This window comes from Sphaeroforma arctica (genome assembly GCF_001186125.1).
Source record: "Sphaeroforma arctica JP610 unplaced genomic scaffold supercont1.273, whole genome shotgun sequence".
Classification (NCBI taxonomy): domain Eukaryota; class Ichthyosporea; order Ichthyophonida; genus Sphaeroforma; species Sphaeroforma arctica.
In genome coordinates this window covers 14,032-30,086 of record NW_014040285.1, presented here as the reverse complement: position 1 = coordinate 30,086, position 16,055 = coordinate 14,032, and the positions used below count along the sequence as shown (strand labels likewise).

Genomic DNA, 16,055 nt, shown 5'->3' with positions numbered 1-16,055 from the left:
GTGTGAGGTGTACCCGGTGCCGATTGTGCAAATTTCTTATCAGCGGTGCGAGGCAGGAAGTATCACACTATGGCCGGCCTGGGGCAGTATTTCTGCCAGCAGAAAGTGGCTGAAACGTTGACGTTTGAATGCCCAGGCGCAAAATTGTGTCGTGGAGTATACAGGCGAGAAGCGCGCTTTTCAGAGCCTAGACATATATTAACGATAGAGTTGTGAACCATAGCAGTGCTAGGGAGCGCTTGAATAGCATTAAGACGCTCATAGCTGCGTGTGTCAAACATAAGGAGAAGTTGAACCTCAAGAAGTGTTGCTTTGGTATCTTCGACCGACCGATAGTTGCGCTGGGGCACGTGGTGTACGAGAATGGCTCATACATTAGTAAGGATTGTATGGAGTTTATTATTCGTATGCCGTCACCTACGGATACGGACCTTTTAGCCTCTTGGTACCATACGTTTGAGTACTGGAGCCAGTGTATCCTGAGCTACTCCCAGATCATGCCCCGATTTGATCTTCGTAAGAAGGGGCAGAGGCCGCTAAGAGATGAATTTTGGTAGAGATAGGCTTTGACGGCGAGCTAGCTGTAGTGCGAAGCCTGTGGGATTTCAAATGTCCGTGTTCAGCTCAGTGGAGCTGATCATCATGTATAAGAAGATGCTTGCAATCATACACTGCCTCTACAAGTTTTGGACGACAATCAAGAGGTCTGGCCATCCGTGTCTTGTTTACGGATTACGAACTTTTGGATAGGATGCTGATGCAGGAAGCTACGTCCACGGTCAGAGTCGGCGTATGGTAAGGTATGCACAGGCGCTATGCGGCTTTGATATCTTGCTGAAACATGTACCGGAAGAACTTTACCCAGTGGCAGACATATAATCTCGGCCTGCCTATCATACTGATCCGACCTACGCCAGAGTGAACCGCTGGGTGTGAAACCGGAGACGGAGTCTCATTCGGTCAATAAGGCTGTATTTGATAAGATTGGAACAAATTTTCGTATAAAGCCATTTAGTCAGGCAACGCTGGCTGGGGAGCGTTAAGGACATGGGCGGCCCACCTTTGGTACTTCAATCCAAAGTGGTCGGACCGGGGCAAGGTGGTGACCAGAATTCTGCTGGATTTAGCGATGATTATAATGGGCTGCTCTTATGCTTATAAGGTACGATGGTTTGAGATGATACCGGTTTAATCGGCAGATCGGATGGTAATTTACCCGCGTCCGGGAATTTTCATCGAGCATGAGAAAGAGCCGATGGATGCACCAGGGTTTATTACGTTGGTGTGTCGTATGAGTCCTTATACGGGTCATAATCTTCGTAAGGACTTTCGGACTGAAGGCGATACGGCCTGCTTGGAAAAGGGCAGTCCTTCGTGACGAGGACGTGGTGTCCTATATGACTCAAAGTGTTGCCATAGGGTCAGTGACTCATCTGAGTGGAACATCCGGTGCGTTGGGATATGCCTGCAGAAGAAGCAGGTATAAAACCACCTCTGTTAGTGCAGTGACCGCGATAAATTTAACCAATCAGCATTTGATCGAGTCCCTGAAGTATGTAGAGGCATTGTTTGGAGTGGCATCTGTTGACCCTATTGAAAGATCGCTAGGAGTGATGGCAGAAACTTGAGTGAGGTCAGTCGAAGCTAGCACGAGTTTGGAGTCGATCGGTACTATATACACTTATAGTCAGAGTGCGAAGTCCAATTTTCGTGCAAGGCGTGAGAAAAAGTCGGTTGCTATTGTGGATATGTATCCTGTGTCTGAAGAGATGGACATTGACCGACGAGATAGACAGCGACCTGCTGATACAACCGCTTTACTCACAAAGGAGGAACGTCTCAATATCGAACAAGACCCATTGGACGACCGGAAGATATGATTTTACGGGATGGGTTACTGGGTTTGAAGCGTTCGGTGTTTGATATGGAAGTCTGGGGTGATACGATGTCTTCAAGACGGGATTTGACACCACCTCAAATTGGAACCAACAACCCAGCATATTCACCAACCACTGGTCACCCCCCGATACTGGCATTCGAGTTCTTTCACCAACACCACAATAAGGGGTCGACACCCATCATGTGACTCACGGGCTCTACGACGGCACTTCACACCCTTTGCACGAGACTCAGCCAATCTCAGCTCATGAACGACCAGCTCAGTAAACTCGTCTAGTAATTTCACAAAAACCAGACTCAGAGGTCAGTGTCAGGCAAGCTCAACTTGGCAGCGGACATGCTATCGAGACAGATATCCCTAATTCAGCACCACGGTGCCGTAACATCAGACGTCGTTCTCAGAATAGTCAACCAATGGCGCATCACACCATACCTCGAGAACCGACCGTAACCCAAATTCTGCTACCTCAACAAAGGGCACCATGCACAAGTGCGACTCGCTCATTACTACAATTCGCTGGAGACCATGCTCTATAATGAAAATAGCGACTACAACGTATGATCCCGATCATGGAAGAACGCCATCTGATGGCCTCACGTTATACGCCATGAACACAACCTCACGATTCTCGACCTTGGCCGTCCACTGTTCATAATCGATCGCTCGAGCACTCGGGCACAACCCCTCCCCCCCCGGCGCGTGTCCTCCCTCTTCGCGCCTCGTGGGTCTGTACGATTCGCGCCACAGCAATCCAGTGCATACTTATGTGTTGATACGGTAATGTGCCAAATAGTCAATGGGAAAATGGCACAAGGCACGCAAAGTAACTGTAATATTGCGCTGCAGCACTAGCGACGATACGTGAGAAAGTATATATATAGTTGTGATACCAAACAGATACCAGATACTTCAATTTCTGGTCTATTTATATTTTAAAGGATGACACCCGAAGAAGATTTGTCAATTTCGAGCAGCAATTAATAGTTCTGCACGAGTTAAAGGACTCCTGTACTAGCCGAAGCCGACTGGCGCCAGACCATCCAGGAATATATAGTCTCTGTTAAAAGCACCATGCACGCCAGCCAATATATCGTGCAGATTGGATTGTATTGCTTTTGCGAGCATCTGGCATGTGGGCGGTGTGGAGAACACTCATCGTCTTCTTCTGACTTTGTGCGGTTCGTCGTCACACCTCGCGCACCTTCGCAGCAGCCTTGTTCGTCTTTGTACCCGAATCGGACACCATTCTCATCGACCTTGAAAAAGTCGGGCAACCGATCCAAAGTAGACTTATTTCGACCCGGAGACTTTCGAGTTCTTAGTTTGACATCTTCTTGGGCAAGGCCATATTTAACGCACATCAGCTCGTCGTCCGCACAGGAGTTGCGGCTCAGGTCACATGTCACTCATTCCGACGAGGCGTTGCACAAAGTGCTTTCAAGCTTCAGTCTCCACCAATTACGGCCGCCGGTCACCGTTTCAATGCATGTCTGTTAGGAGAGCCAACAGTGCTAACAAGGGGGGGGGACTTACAGTTGTTATGATGAAAACAAATAATATATCGAACCGTGTACTATAAAGAACTGGGAGTAGATCAGGGTGGCTTGTACATAAATTGTGAGTCACATATTAAATAACATAGTGTTGAATCAACGACTCGCTGAATTGACAACGAGCCGGCTATTTCAGGGCTAGGCTTTACATATATGGTTTGTCATGTCCGGGGTTATCGGGATATTTTATAATTTGCCGGGGTTCCTCTGAGATGGCACAGCACCAAAATAAGGTGTCGTCGATTTTTTTCTGATTAGGCGCGTGCATCATTTTTACCGAACCAGAATATTTTCCTGGATATAGTATAAGACTATCGGGGTATCCGGAGGGGTATGAGATATCCTCTTCCACTTGTCTCCTGCCTCCTGAGTATTATTCTGAGAGTATGAAGGTCTATTTGGTTATCCCTACGGGTACGAGACCTACTACCATACTTGTAGTTTATCCATATCTCTCTTTTTATTTTTATGAATTAATAGACTCGGAACATAATCAATCTTCGTGAAGACCTTCCATACTATTGTTTCCCTGAATGTTTATATTGTATTATGCTTTTCATATCTATAGCTCGGATATACGGTGTGGTGCACCCAGTTCATTTAGGGACACCTTACCCCACGCTGTAGTTTTGTATTTCTATTTAGAGATGATTTGTGATTACACTTTTAACAGATGAAGTCCGTTAATGGAATTTTTAATAGTGTTTTTTTTACCCTGTTTTATCATTAGCCTTCCTGCACTACCCCCTTATTTGGGTTGATATCACATTATTTATATATGATCAGGTAATTTCCATAGTAAGAGACGATAGCTGTGCCCGTGTTTTTAGATGTAGGTGTAGATTTATGCCCGATGTGAGAGTCTTGTTATTACTGTAGGTTAAACCAATCATCTATCTAGTTGTAACCACAAGCTTTCTCCCTGGAAACGCTTACGAGCAAACAGGACTCGAGATATGCAAGCAAGCAGACGTGAAGATTGATGATAGCGGTACATCAGCTGGCCTTAGTAAAACTTACTTTGGTGTAGTAGCAAAATAATTCTTATAACACTGCCCCACTCGAGTGCTTTACCTTCTCCTACACTCGAGATGGGAAATACGGGATTCCTCTCGAGAGATGAAGGGCAGAGCCCTTCTATAGATGTAGCTGGCTACTAGTATATATGTATATATATACATATAGAGATATCTCTATATGTATTCTCTCTATATAGCCCTGGCTACCTTTCATCTATACCCATCCCGACATAGTACATCTATCGACCCTACAGGGGCTAGAAAAACATATATATAAAACCGATCCCTAGTAGTGTTTTGCTAGCTATGCTTATATCCCCTACTAGTATATATGTCAATAGCCATGCACTTACGCCTACACATATAGAGAAAACTCTCTATCTCTATACATCACTCTCTCCCTACTACCCCCTTAGTCATATAGCTATCGTAGATATTTCCCTACACTCACTGTCATACCCCTCCTAGACATAATTTCCACTATGAACACGAACCTTTTCCCTTGTCCGACTATGTATATGTATCTGGATAGGGATAAAGATATAGGTATACTCACTCCCCTATGGCGCTCTCATCTATCTAAAAAATGATGTATATTCCACTCTCTATGGCATAGTGATATATATATATATATCTATATAAAATTCGTATACACTCACCTCATATGACCTCTTATACCCTATACTGTCTATCCACATACTCCCACCCAGCCTTACTTCTCACTACTCATACACCTATAGCTACAATTAGATTCGACTGCCTCCTGATATACATGGTATCTAGTATAGGACTATGTATCATATTAATGATGATCCTCTAGATATGAGGGCGATATTAGGGGGAAGGGGGGAGGTGGATATCTTATTAGAAGTCCCCCTCCCTCTCCCCTCCTTTCTCAAGTTTAAGAAGATAATGGACGAGGTGAGATACCCTCCTCCTATACTGTGCAAGCTCGCAAGTACCTTCTCCACCAGACCACCCTCATCTATTAATCGGGAATCGATGGATATTATCTTTTCTGTCTCTTTTTATTATTATGGAGAAGTAGTGACCTTATACTCTATTTTATTTGGCGTAGACTACTAGTCACCATCGATTATATAGTCCAACCTACTTCTCATATTACACTAAAGCTGTAGTCCCATAGGGATAATATTATTTATTTCAAAAATGGCAAGTATATGATACAATATATGAACATATGGTATGGCTCTCATATTCGCTGTAGTGGTTCAGGAAAGATTGATGGGAAGAAGTGGTCAGTTCAAGTTTAAGAAGATAATGGACAAGGTGAGATACCCTCCTCCTATACTGTGCAAGCTCGCAAGTACCTTCTCCACCATAAACATGGTTACTAACACTTCTATTTACTATCTCGTAGGTGTAATAAGCCGGGCCTCCACATTAGACTCTATGTATAAACGTACTCTTAAGCAGTACCCAAACTATAAACGTACTGTTAATAGTACGAGGGACTTAAGTTTCCTAAATGTACTCTTAATAGTACGAGGAACTTAAGTCTCCTAAATGTGCTCTTAATAGCACGAGGAACTTAAGTTTCCTAAAATGGGTTTTAATGGTTTTATTAATCAAACCTTTTCCATTTAACATATCAGATATTTGGATGAGGCCATTAAAAGGCCTCAGTAAAATACCAAACATAAAAGAGTTGGTCTAGTTCTATTAATAGAGCTTTATTTACTTTCCAATTTTATTTATATCTGAATGCTTCGGTAGCGAGATGGCTCAACCGAATATAGGTTTCTAGGGACTATTAACGTTACCTAGTTGATCCTCTGATAAGCCAACCAGATGTGCCAGTCTGATGAAGGCTAAGTCGGTAATTCTTGATAGTGGCAGGTTATTGGTTAAGACAATAACTAAAGACGTCAAGAATATTTAATTTTTAATTTTAATTTTTCCAAAGATAGGATTTTATGAGTCTATCGGATTCGCCCCAAAATAGAGCGACAACGAAACACTAAATAAAATCCCTTCGGCGGAAACAGTACTGAGAGGATTATATATAGGCAATGTCTCAGCCTCAGAATCACTCAGATTATTGCTATTTTCACGAGGCAAACCTAACTTTATTAAACGTCTCATTTCGTCTATTTATATCGATATTTACACGATATATAGAATTTACCTACGCGTTTATTTATTGTAAGGCATTAGTATCGCCTTTATTAGACCGAATCTTACATAGGCAGAGCTTATCTTCCCTAAATTAAATCCTACTCAATGAAGTATTCTCAATACACTATACGTTACTATCATAGAAATGTTTGTACTCGAATACACACAGCGGTGAGGTTATTTTAAATATTATACGTCGTTATCAAAAGTGTATACACCAGTTGCCCGATAAGAGAACCCAAAATAAGATAGCTATGGAAGTATAGGTCTAAGTAAGATGAATATAGCGCTCAGAGATGACAGACATGTAACTATGGATAATGGAACATCAGTTCGTTTTTATTCATTTTCGATAACCAATATAGTGGCATGACCTCAACACAGATGCAAATGCGCTGGCCAAAGGTCGTGTGTATCGATATTCGGCGCGAGTTTGATTTAAGGCGGTTTTGCTAAACCTTGCGTTTCAACTGGCAGATCGTGAGATCAAATCCAGCAAACTCCAGAACAATAGCTGCGCACCACTGAGCTAATTTTCGACAATAGTATAGAAAGAGGTTGTTGCTTGTTTCACGCCCCAGAAGAGGAAATTAAAGCGATTGATGTCACACTGTCGTGGGTTCTTATTGTATTTTCTTTCGAGCACAAAGATGTTACCTGGCATGCAATGATTTCTTACATACAAAGTTAATGTCCGCGAGAGATAAGCTCTTCGCGATATCGTTTATAGCGATGTTACTTTCTGCTGAAAAAATATAATCCAACCAGAGATGATTGCGGGCGAGGAAGAAAGTACCGACCAACTTTTTTTTTCATGAGGGAAAAGCTTGATACAAGTTTGTGCATTGGCCAGCACCTCTAACTTAGTAGTACAAATATTCTTGCACCTAGATATTATCACGAGAATTATTCATAGAAAGTATCTCGACATCAAGGTATCTTAAAGAATATAAACAAATAAGATCATGGGTTCATTGCTTTTGTTTTGTACGGTAGGAAAGGTGTTCATTCAATTTGCCCAATTACCTTTCAGATCTTCTGGTAGAAGTTGTTTTGATTCGGTTGATTTGTTCTATATGTGGTGTTGTCGAGCTCACGCAGTCCTGGGAACAGTAACAAAATGATACATGCGGACAAAAAGAAGAATAATCGTCACTGGCGTGTGCAGGAAAGTAGTAACCAAAAATTAGGCACACCGTCTTCTTATTCTCACTTTGAATTCTGCGAGGTTGTTAATTAGCATGAACTCATGATGCTGTATTTTTTTTTGGCGTAGAAAACAAATGCCTACTATATATGTTTTCCGCAACCGAATGCACAAATACAAATGCCATGTTTTGTTCACATAATCCAATTTGAATATTTACACTTTTAAGTTCCAAAAAGATATGTGAAATATCCTAGTGCCTAACAAATTATGACCCTAATGCACTGACTAGTGATGAAAAAGAACACACACACACTAAAATATAAATAATTACATGACAAGTAAAGTAAAAAATTCACATTGTAAAATACATGTTCATCGCATAGTTTCACTCTTCAACATCATCCAGCACGGCAATCGATTCATCATGTTTCAATGCGTAGGACTGGCAAGCATCCATGGTTAACCGATTATTGTCCAAATTAGTATATATTTTGATTTTATTGGACTTACGTTTTTATTTTCGATATGGAACCGTCCTCCAATGGGCATTGTTTGCGTGCACTACGCTATGCATATACACTGAGCTATGAGGATCAAGTCATGTTTGCCTCAGGCACCACGTCGTGATTAAAGGTGTGTTATGCTCAACATCATATTGTAGCTGCTTACAATTTCTTGCCTTTTCCGACTAATAGCTACCAATGGCGGCATTAATTTTCTACAGTGGCAGGGCTTATCTTCTCAATTCCCGTTGCACTTTCAGCAGCTGCAATAGGAATACAAGTATCAGTGCTTAGGGGTACACACGATATCAACTTTTCAGATAGGAATGCGGTCTTCATGTCCTAGTTTGTCATAGGCTATTCAGGAGTCTATATACTATCCTCGCTTTCGAGCCTTTTTCGTTACGGTTGAAATATTTCTTAAGTTTCCTGACAGCACAATAAACAAATCCCATGATTTGCACGCTGCCTTAATATATTTTATTGAGTTGAAGTACGCACATACAAGAAGCGCCCTTAACTAGACCTGGTCAGTACCATATCTTTATTCACACGAGGAGTATCATTTCCAACCTGTTTGGGTCTACACTTCTTATAATACTTTCAAGAGATCTACCGTAGGTACATACAGCGCTGCTGGATCGATTTGGACCGTGACACCTAGGATACAAGAAAATGTGAGGTAAGAAATGCACTGCAGAAAACCCCTTTGGCATGACTAGGTGACGCACTTGCACGTACGATACATTCATAAATATATGCGCAACGATATCAACAATATTAGAACCATATCAGTGTTACGAATGTTTGCCGATTCTACATTTGCCATATGTACCATCATGTAACTGCTGGATAACAAATATAGCCAAAAGAAGTAAGTGAATCAATGTGCACGACATCATGACAACAAAATTAAGTAAATCAATATACACACGCGTCAATTTAGGCACTCTGACTATTTTTCTCAACTAAGGAAAAAGATTTCCAGAGGCGGACTTGAACCGCCGACCTGCTGCGTGTTAAGCAGCCGTCATAACCAGCTAGACCATCCGGAGACGAAATATTTACAGAAAAGTATGATATATCTCAAGAAAAAACAATTGGAACCGCCAACTGCCTTATGTTTGTAAACGAAATAAGATCTCGTAAGGTGATTTTTACTTGGAAGGTATTCTACTCAGTAAATATGGATTTACAACCTGCGGAAATCGGCAAATCGCACGACCTTCGTGTGATGCCTATAATAGTGGTATGTGAATATGCTTCACACTATGTAGCATTCAAAGCGCTCCGAAGCTAAATCCGGTAGAATTTCACAGTTGAAATTGGGTCAAATCATAAATCCTGAGTAGCTAATAGATGACCGTTGATAGTGATTTGCAAATAGGCACTTATGCTCGAGAACCACCCTCATCACGCTAAAATATATTGAGCACGGAAGCTTACTGACATACTCTATTGGTAAGCATACTGCAATGTTAACTGCGAGGAACCACTGACTTATTTTATCAGCCCAAGCTACAAGAAGGCCTATAGCTCTGGTAGCAAATAAACAAACATATATCGTATTCGCATACAATCGGGTTGAAGTGATGCTGATATTCTTGGTCGGCATAAGATTGATTTTAGCCTATTGCGAATATTAAGTAGAAGCACCATAAATCAAATGCGTTTCTGACATCTGCATTTTGTAGACTCTGGCTACCTGTCCAATCACCAACATGGCCAGGTATCATCCTGGATACATGCAGCTGCAAACCTATACCTAGAAAGTCGATCCCATATGCTTGCAATCGCGCTGCACCCAACGCGTCATTGATTGTCATCAGTAAACCATCGCTGCTAGAATCGCTATCTGGAACACAAGCCATAGTAGATGGCCATGGAAAAAACGTAAATCTAACCGCCTTGATATTACTCAAGCGCATCAATCCAGCGAGGCCTACCATATCTGAATATTCCGCAAAAATATCGACGTTGTGTTGTAAATCAGTGGGCTAAATTTACCAATATAGTCCCGAGCAATAAAAAAATACAGCATGTCTACACATGTACAAGATCGAGGCTTCTACGGACAACAGGGTGATAGCGGCCAAGCACTATGAACGAAATTCATGAATTCACTAAATTTTTGACTTGGAATCGGCTCCAAGAGACCTGCTGATTTAATAGTTAGATCCTCCGCAAGCAGATACAACGATAACTACTTAAAGGGGTTACTCATCGACGACTTTAACATACGGTGTGATTGGGGCTGAATAGCGTACAGCTACAAAAAAGGTAACTGGCCGCAATCGATGTAATCGTGTATATCCAGCCCTTTCGGTCAACTATTGAAGATCCATATAATGTGACTCACAATATATAGGTGTACCGTGGTACTGGTTCCACTATCCCAATCAACTAAAAGAATGCTATTCGTATGTTTTTCACTCATTTGGATGCCTCAGCTCGCTAGAAATGAATACACGCAGAGGAGGAATTACCAGATGCAGAATCCTATATTATTAGTACACTTGTAGTTGTACTTTCGAATATTGTGGCCGACAACCACTTTTTAGGGCCCGGAACGATACTAACCTCAGTATGCGACTCGCTCTTCTCACCCTTGCACATCAGGAATGCCATTGGAACTCGTGTCTATACTTGCGATCGGTATAAGTGTACTGGCGGGAGTGGCGGCTTTTTACACTCGATTTAGGGAGTGCAGCATCAATATTATGCACAAAACAATACCATCTCACTTAGTGAAGTACACTGCTCAGACTTGCTTAGGGTAAACAGAGTAGTGCACACCCTACCTTCGCAGATTACGTGAATTCAAACACCGTTTTGTTCGCGAACCTACTGATTTATTTACGTTATTTCCCTTTATTCCGGTCCAAACACCATAATACCTTAAAAGTTGGCCAAATGCGAAATCGCCTTCTTTTTTACATGCACTTTTCCATATTTGGGTATTTACCGTTTGCGTGAAAGAAAATGTGTGTTGTCTGAAACCCTTTTTTTAAAGATACTGTCCCGATTGACACAAGGATGCATTGTTCGTCTCTCTCATGTTGTGCGTGTAACTGCTGGAGTATATCATCAGCGGATGCCTTCTGTCCATCGTGCCTGACACCCCGCGTGGGCAGCTTCGGTATCTTCAAAACAGGCTTTAGCGTTTTCGTAAACCCAAATATTACCGGTCGTCCAGCGTAGTCTTTTCGCGATATTGCACACCTCCTTCGCCAGCCTCGTACAGTGCTTACATTACACCCCAATATGTCAGCTACATTCCAGTGTTTGATGCTCGTGTCGTACAGAATGCCTTTTGCAATTTCAGATGAAACCATATATATGCCTATGTATACTTTCCTTTAAGATACTTATCGTGTTTTTCAATAAGTTAGACGTTTACGTTTTTTAACGTTTAAGCATGTTCTACTAGTTTGTACCAAATTTTAACAGATTTGTGACCCGTTTCTGACATATTTGGACCCCACAAACGCATAGATGAGAAACATGTTAGAACGTGTCTGAACGTGTCTGGACTTGTCCCGTCATGGCAGTAACTCGTTAGATGATCTAAAGTGTTCGGACATTTTAATAAATAATTTAATATTAATACATTACTAAAATAATTTTAACAAACGATTGCTCTGAGGTTATAACATATGTCACCCAAGAATATGAATAATAAGCAGCCGGCTCTCCCTAACACTAAATAATTTTTACATGAATATGACGAAGCCGTAAAAGAAGACGAGCTGTATGTGGAAATACGACATAAATAAACTGTGACTTTTTTTACTGATCGCCAACCAATACGGCGACTCAGACACACCTAGCGACGAGAAAAACATCCTTATAGGGGCTACTCTCTCGAAAGCTTTCATGCTAAATGATTGCCTCATCGCAATCGACCAGGAACGCATACACTAGAAAAAGAAATCAGATCGCAATACGATCCAACAAGGATGTAAGACACACTTCCAATTTGCAGTACCCAAACCCAGTGTCAAAGCTAACACACAGAGAAAAATGGACTCTGTTATGACAAAGTTTTGCACAGTGTATGGGCGCGGCTACCTCTATGAATTTTGCACACTAGCCCACGATTGGCTTCCCATGCGATCCCGGACACACTGAAGGTCTGTGTTGATTCTTTGGTAATATTTTGAATCACCTGATCCATTGATATTTGTCGCCATTCAACGCGTTGTAGCACTAGGGTGAAGGCAGCTATCGCCTTTTGCAATACAACACGATACTCATTTACCCTAGACAGATTAGCACCAGTTTGCTTATGTCTAGACCGCTGACAGTACGAAACAATCGCAGCAGTTATAATCGCGAATGTAACAAAAGTTATCACTTTCATATCCAGAATCATTTGTGCTGAGCTTAGATTGATTTCCATCATAGACGATGGTACATGAATGTCTTGAATATTCTTGTAACGGTTCAATTTCTCGATTCGCATCCTGTAAGTCAAGCATGTATGACAATAGACGACATGTCGCAACGTTGCTGTACGTATACTTGCCTTCCACATCGAGCGTCGTTACTTTTATTGCGTATGGTGTCCGCAACATCTGGCTGCATCCATACACCGACCAGTCTACAATGTCGCTCACTCCCTTGACGTCCCTGTGTGCCAGAAGTGTTTTAATGCCTGTTACGTAGTCCTCTAATTCCGCCATAAACGGAAATACGTGTCTGTGGTAAATGACGGGAAAGCTGATTTCCCTGGCCTAGACGCAGTCAGCGTTGTCGCGTCTTGATATTTGTCACTTTCGTCCCCATATACAGAAGTGCAGTATCTTGACCTGGCGCATCCAGAATTTAATAGCAAACTGGCGCCGTTGTCTGTCGCATCGCCACGCATATCCAAATCGTGGTATTCGCGGACAGAAACATGTGGCAGAATCAGTTCACACGGCGAGAAGTCCGGTCTCCAGTACATATGTGTCAGATACGTAGCGGCATCGCAAAAGAGTAATACTCTGGGATACATATGGAACTCGATCACATAGCGATAGCCATGTTTTTTGGCCACGTACTCGACAAACAATTTTTGGTTCCCATTGTATGTCACACAAGATGGAAAGCCCTCTACCTCACCACATACTTCCTCACTATTTGTGCATAAACACTTAGCGTGTTGTGCTCCCACTTCACCCCGAACTACAGGAACTCTGGATAGTTACTCTGGGATACATATGGAACTCGATCACAAAAAAAATATAGATGTTCGGTACTAACATAAATTCAATCACTAAATTACTATTTTTATTGCTTTAAAGCTACTACATAAAGGGGGGGGGGTTTGTGTGTGTCAAATCATTGAAATCAAGGTAGTCCCGTTTTGTTCCTACCACTCCGCAACTCCTTCTTCGGATTTGGTAATGGTAGCTCTGGAGACGAAGGCTCCCAAATGAGAAGCTCAGGTCTTGACTGTTGTGTAATTGGACAGGAAAGGAAAATAACTATTTGTTTCAGAGCGAGTAATAGCTGTAGATAGCAGGGATATGAAATAAGACAATAATTCATTGCATCTCCAAAAGGTACTCACAAAACAATGAAACCCAGCGAATCGATTTTATCGGCGAATAGGACAAAAAAACGGAACCAGGGAGCAGCTGTTAATGAATCGGTCGTTACTCAGGACTATGTGCGGAATTGCACCGTACACCGTTATTATGATGCATCATCCTTTTTAATTTGGCAGATATACAAGGACGAACCATACGAACATGCCGAGCCACTCAGAAACAAACACAACACACACATGCACAACTTTGCAACCAGTTCTATAACGAAACAAAAAAACATACGACGACGTTGACTTGTGCAAGGTTTTTCTTAATGCACCCCTAAATCTTCTGGTAACCTACTTGGAGAACTAGATACAAACGTAACGGCGGTCAGATGCACGCTGGAAATTCACTACATATACTAAACGGGAAAAACATGATACGAATAAACTTCGAAATGACCTACAATGATAAGACAAGGAAGCCGGTTGGAATATTCCAACAAATATACGAATAGATATGCCCGTTGACCCTCAAGGATGTATGAACTGACTCTTTTGCCATGTTTTAAACAAAAACCTCCATTATAACTAGATACTACACACTACAACCACTAGAATACTCCAAACTAACTTACGGCTAGATGATATACAATGATCCGACAGTCAAACTCAAACGCCTAGTACCTTGCACTGACCATTCGATTGATGAAAACCTGCAGTTGGCAAATGCTTATATCATTGTAGAATATAACGACGTGGGAAACATTGACGTATCACCAATTGAAATGTGATAGTGTATTAAATACTTACCGGAAACTGGGAGATTCGCCTCGGTTTCTTACGCACATCCTTATATTTTTTGACGGTGCGCGGTCTTTGGTTGTCAAGCAGGCAATTAAGTCCTTGTGCAATCAAGTACCACATCAAGCAGGCAACCACAACATACTGTAGTGTAGTACTCATCAGTATGTGTAATATAGGATCCAGTATTGGTAGCAGCCATTCTGTGATCGAATCCAACATAGCACTATTCTAACCGTTCAAATCACTACAGCAGGACGGTAAGATAGTATGGAATCGCGTCGGCCCTGTGCATGTGGCCGTTACTTGGCCGTGTGCTGCTGACTTATGATTCACTGTATGTATACGTCTATTAGCGAAGTCGCCAAAATCAGTTGATACTCGTATGTCTCTCACTTTTGAAATGTACTTCCAGCATAAGGTGATTCACATCCGCAGTAGCATAGTAGAAATTCTGAAAGCGAGTGCCTGTGTCGAGACTTCTTGAGCGGCAGTGCTATTTATTTTTTACCTTATTATTTGTACTACATAATGCACACATAAAAATAGTCGCCCTTTTATATTAGATAATGAGAGACCGCCAAAATCCAATAAAAAATATAGAAAAATAGAATTCAGAAGAAGCTATTTACAAGCCTACAAGTGATTTTAAATTATTTTATTTTTATTGACTTCCCGACTCCAGTAGCCTCGTTCAGAAAATGGGGGGGGTTTTATTATTAAAAAGAAGTAAATGTTTCGAAAAACATATAGGCTATGCATGACTTGTATTTATTCGTATATTACTATAGTCAATACACGGTAAGAGCTACGTGTATATACATACATACACACTGATCGAATCAAACTTGCAGTAAGGCCATGAGAGATCAGTCAGTGAAATGCGATGCCGACTATGGGGAGGACTCCGAAAATAGCCAATCGCCACCTCCACCAGATTCACGAGCGCAAATGAGTATCGTTGACGCAAAAAAAGCCGAACTTCTTATGTTATCGCAACTGCTCGCGCACACATCTGCGCTCAATCAGTCACTGTCGATAACGGAGAAGAATCTGCGAGAGCTTAATGAGGGAATGAAGAGTATGTTCGTGAATTTATACAGCTTTACAGTATATACTCACAAATACAGAAAGTATATTCAAAATAGATATTATACCGATCTACATCAGCCCTTTGCACGCAAACACAGCACCACGCGTATACACACCGCACGCACGTACACACACGCAACGCACACACTCGCAATAAAAAAAACCCCAACACACACATAACCGGACACAGACACACAAAGACAAATAAACGACACAAACACACACACACACAAACGACACATGAACACACACACGCACACACACGCACACTCACACACACACGCACACTCACACACACACTCACAAGCACACACCCACCCACACACACGCACACACGCACACACACACACACACTCACAAGCACACACGCACACACG

The 16,055-nt window shown here is 41.8% G+C and overlaps 2 protein-coding genes and 1 non-coding gene across 3 annotated transcripts in view; 1 reads left to right on the top strand and 2 right to left on the bottom strand.

Annotated features, from left to right (window-relative positions):
• Positions 1 to 9,245: 9,245 nt before the first annotated feature.
• On the bottom strand, positions 9,246 to 9,319 carry SARC_30092. Its single transcript has one exon. It is a non-coding gene; the product is annotated as a tRNA-Val (tRNA).
• A 4,198-nt stretch (positions 9,320 to 13,517) lies between these two features.
• SARC_04687 (hypothetical protein) lies at positions 13,518 to 15,093 on the bottom strand. The gene is made up of 2 exons (XM_014301466.1): positions 14,596 to 15,093; positions 13,518 to 13,703 (listed from the first exon to the last, which is right to left on the bottom strand). Exons 1-2 carry the CDS (start codon positions 14,806 to 14,808, stop codon positions 13,599 to 13,601), a joined length of 318 nt encoding a protein of 105 aa, XP_014156941.1. The 5' UTR covers positions 14,809 to 15,093; the 3' UTR covers positions 13,518 to 13,598.
• A 354-nt stretch (positions 15,094 to 15,447) lies between these two features.
• SARC_04686 (hypothetical protein) overlaps positions 15,448 to 16,055 on the top strand; it is a gene marked incomplete at both ends in the record, with an annotated part of 2,655 nt that continues 2,047 nt past the window's right edge. Inside the window, one exon of the mRNA XM_014301465.1 lies at positions 15,448 to 15,667. Within this exon, the coding sequence (XP_014156940.1) occupies positions 15,448 to 15,667 (220 nt within the window). The remainder of the gene's footprint in view (positions 15,668 to 16,055) is intronic.

Bases quoted from the DNA above. Each gene is read 5' to 3' on its own strand.
- SARC_04687 (XM_014301466.1), bottom strand. From the start codon at position 14,808: ATGTTGGATTCGATCACAGAATGGCTGCTACCAATACTGGATCCTATA. The intron at 13,704-14,595 runs GTAAGTATTTAA...ATTACACAACAG, and splicing joins GGCGAATCTCCCAGTTTCCG to TCAAGACCTGAGCTTCTCAT.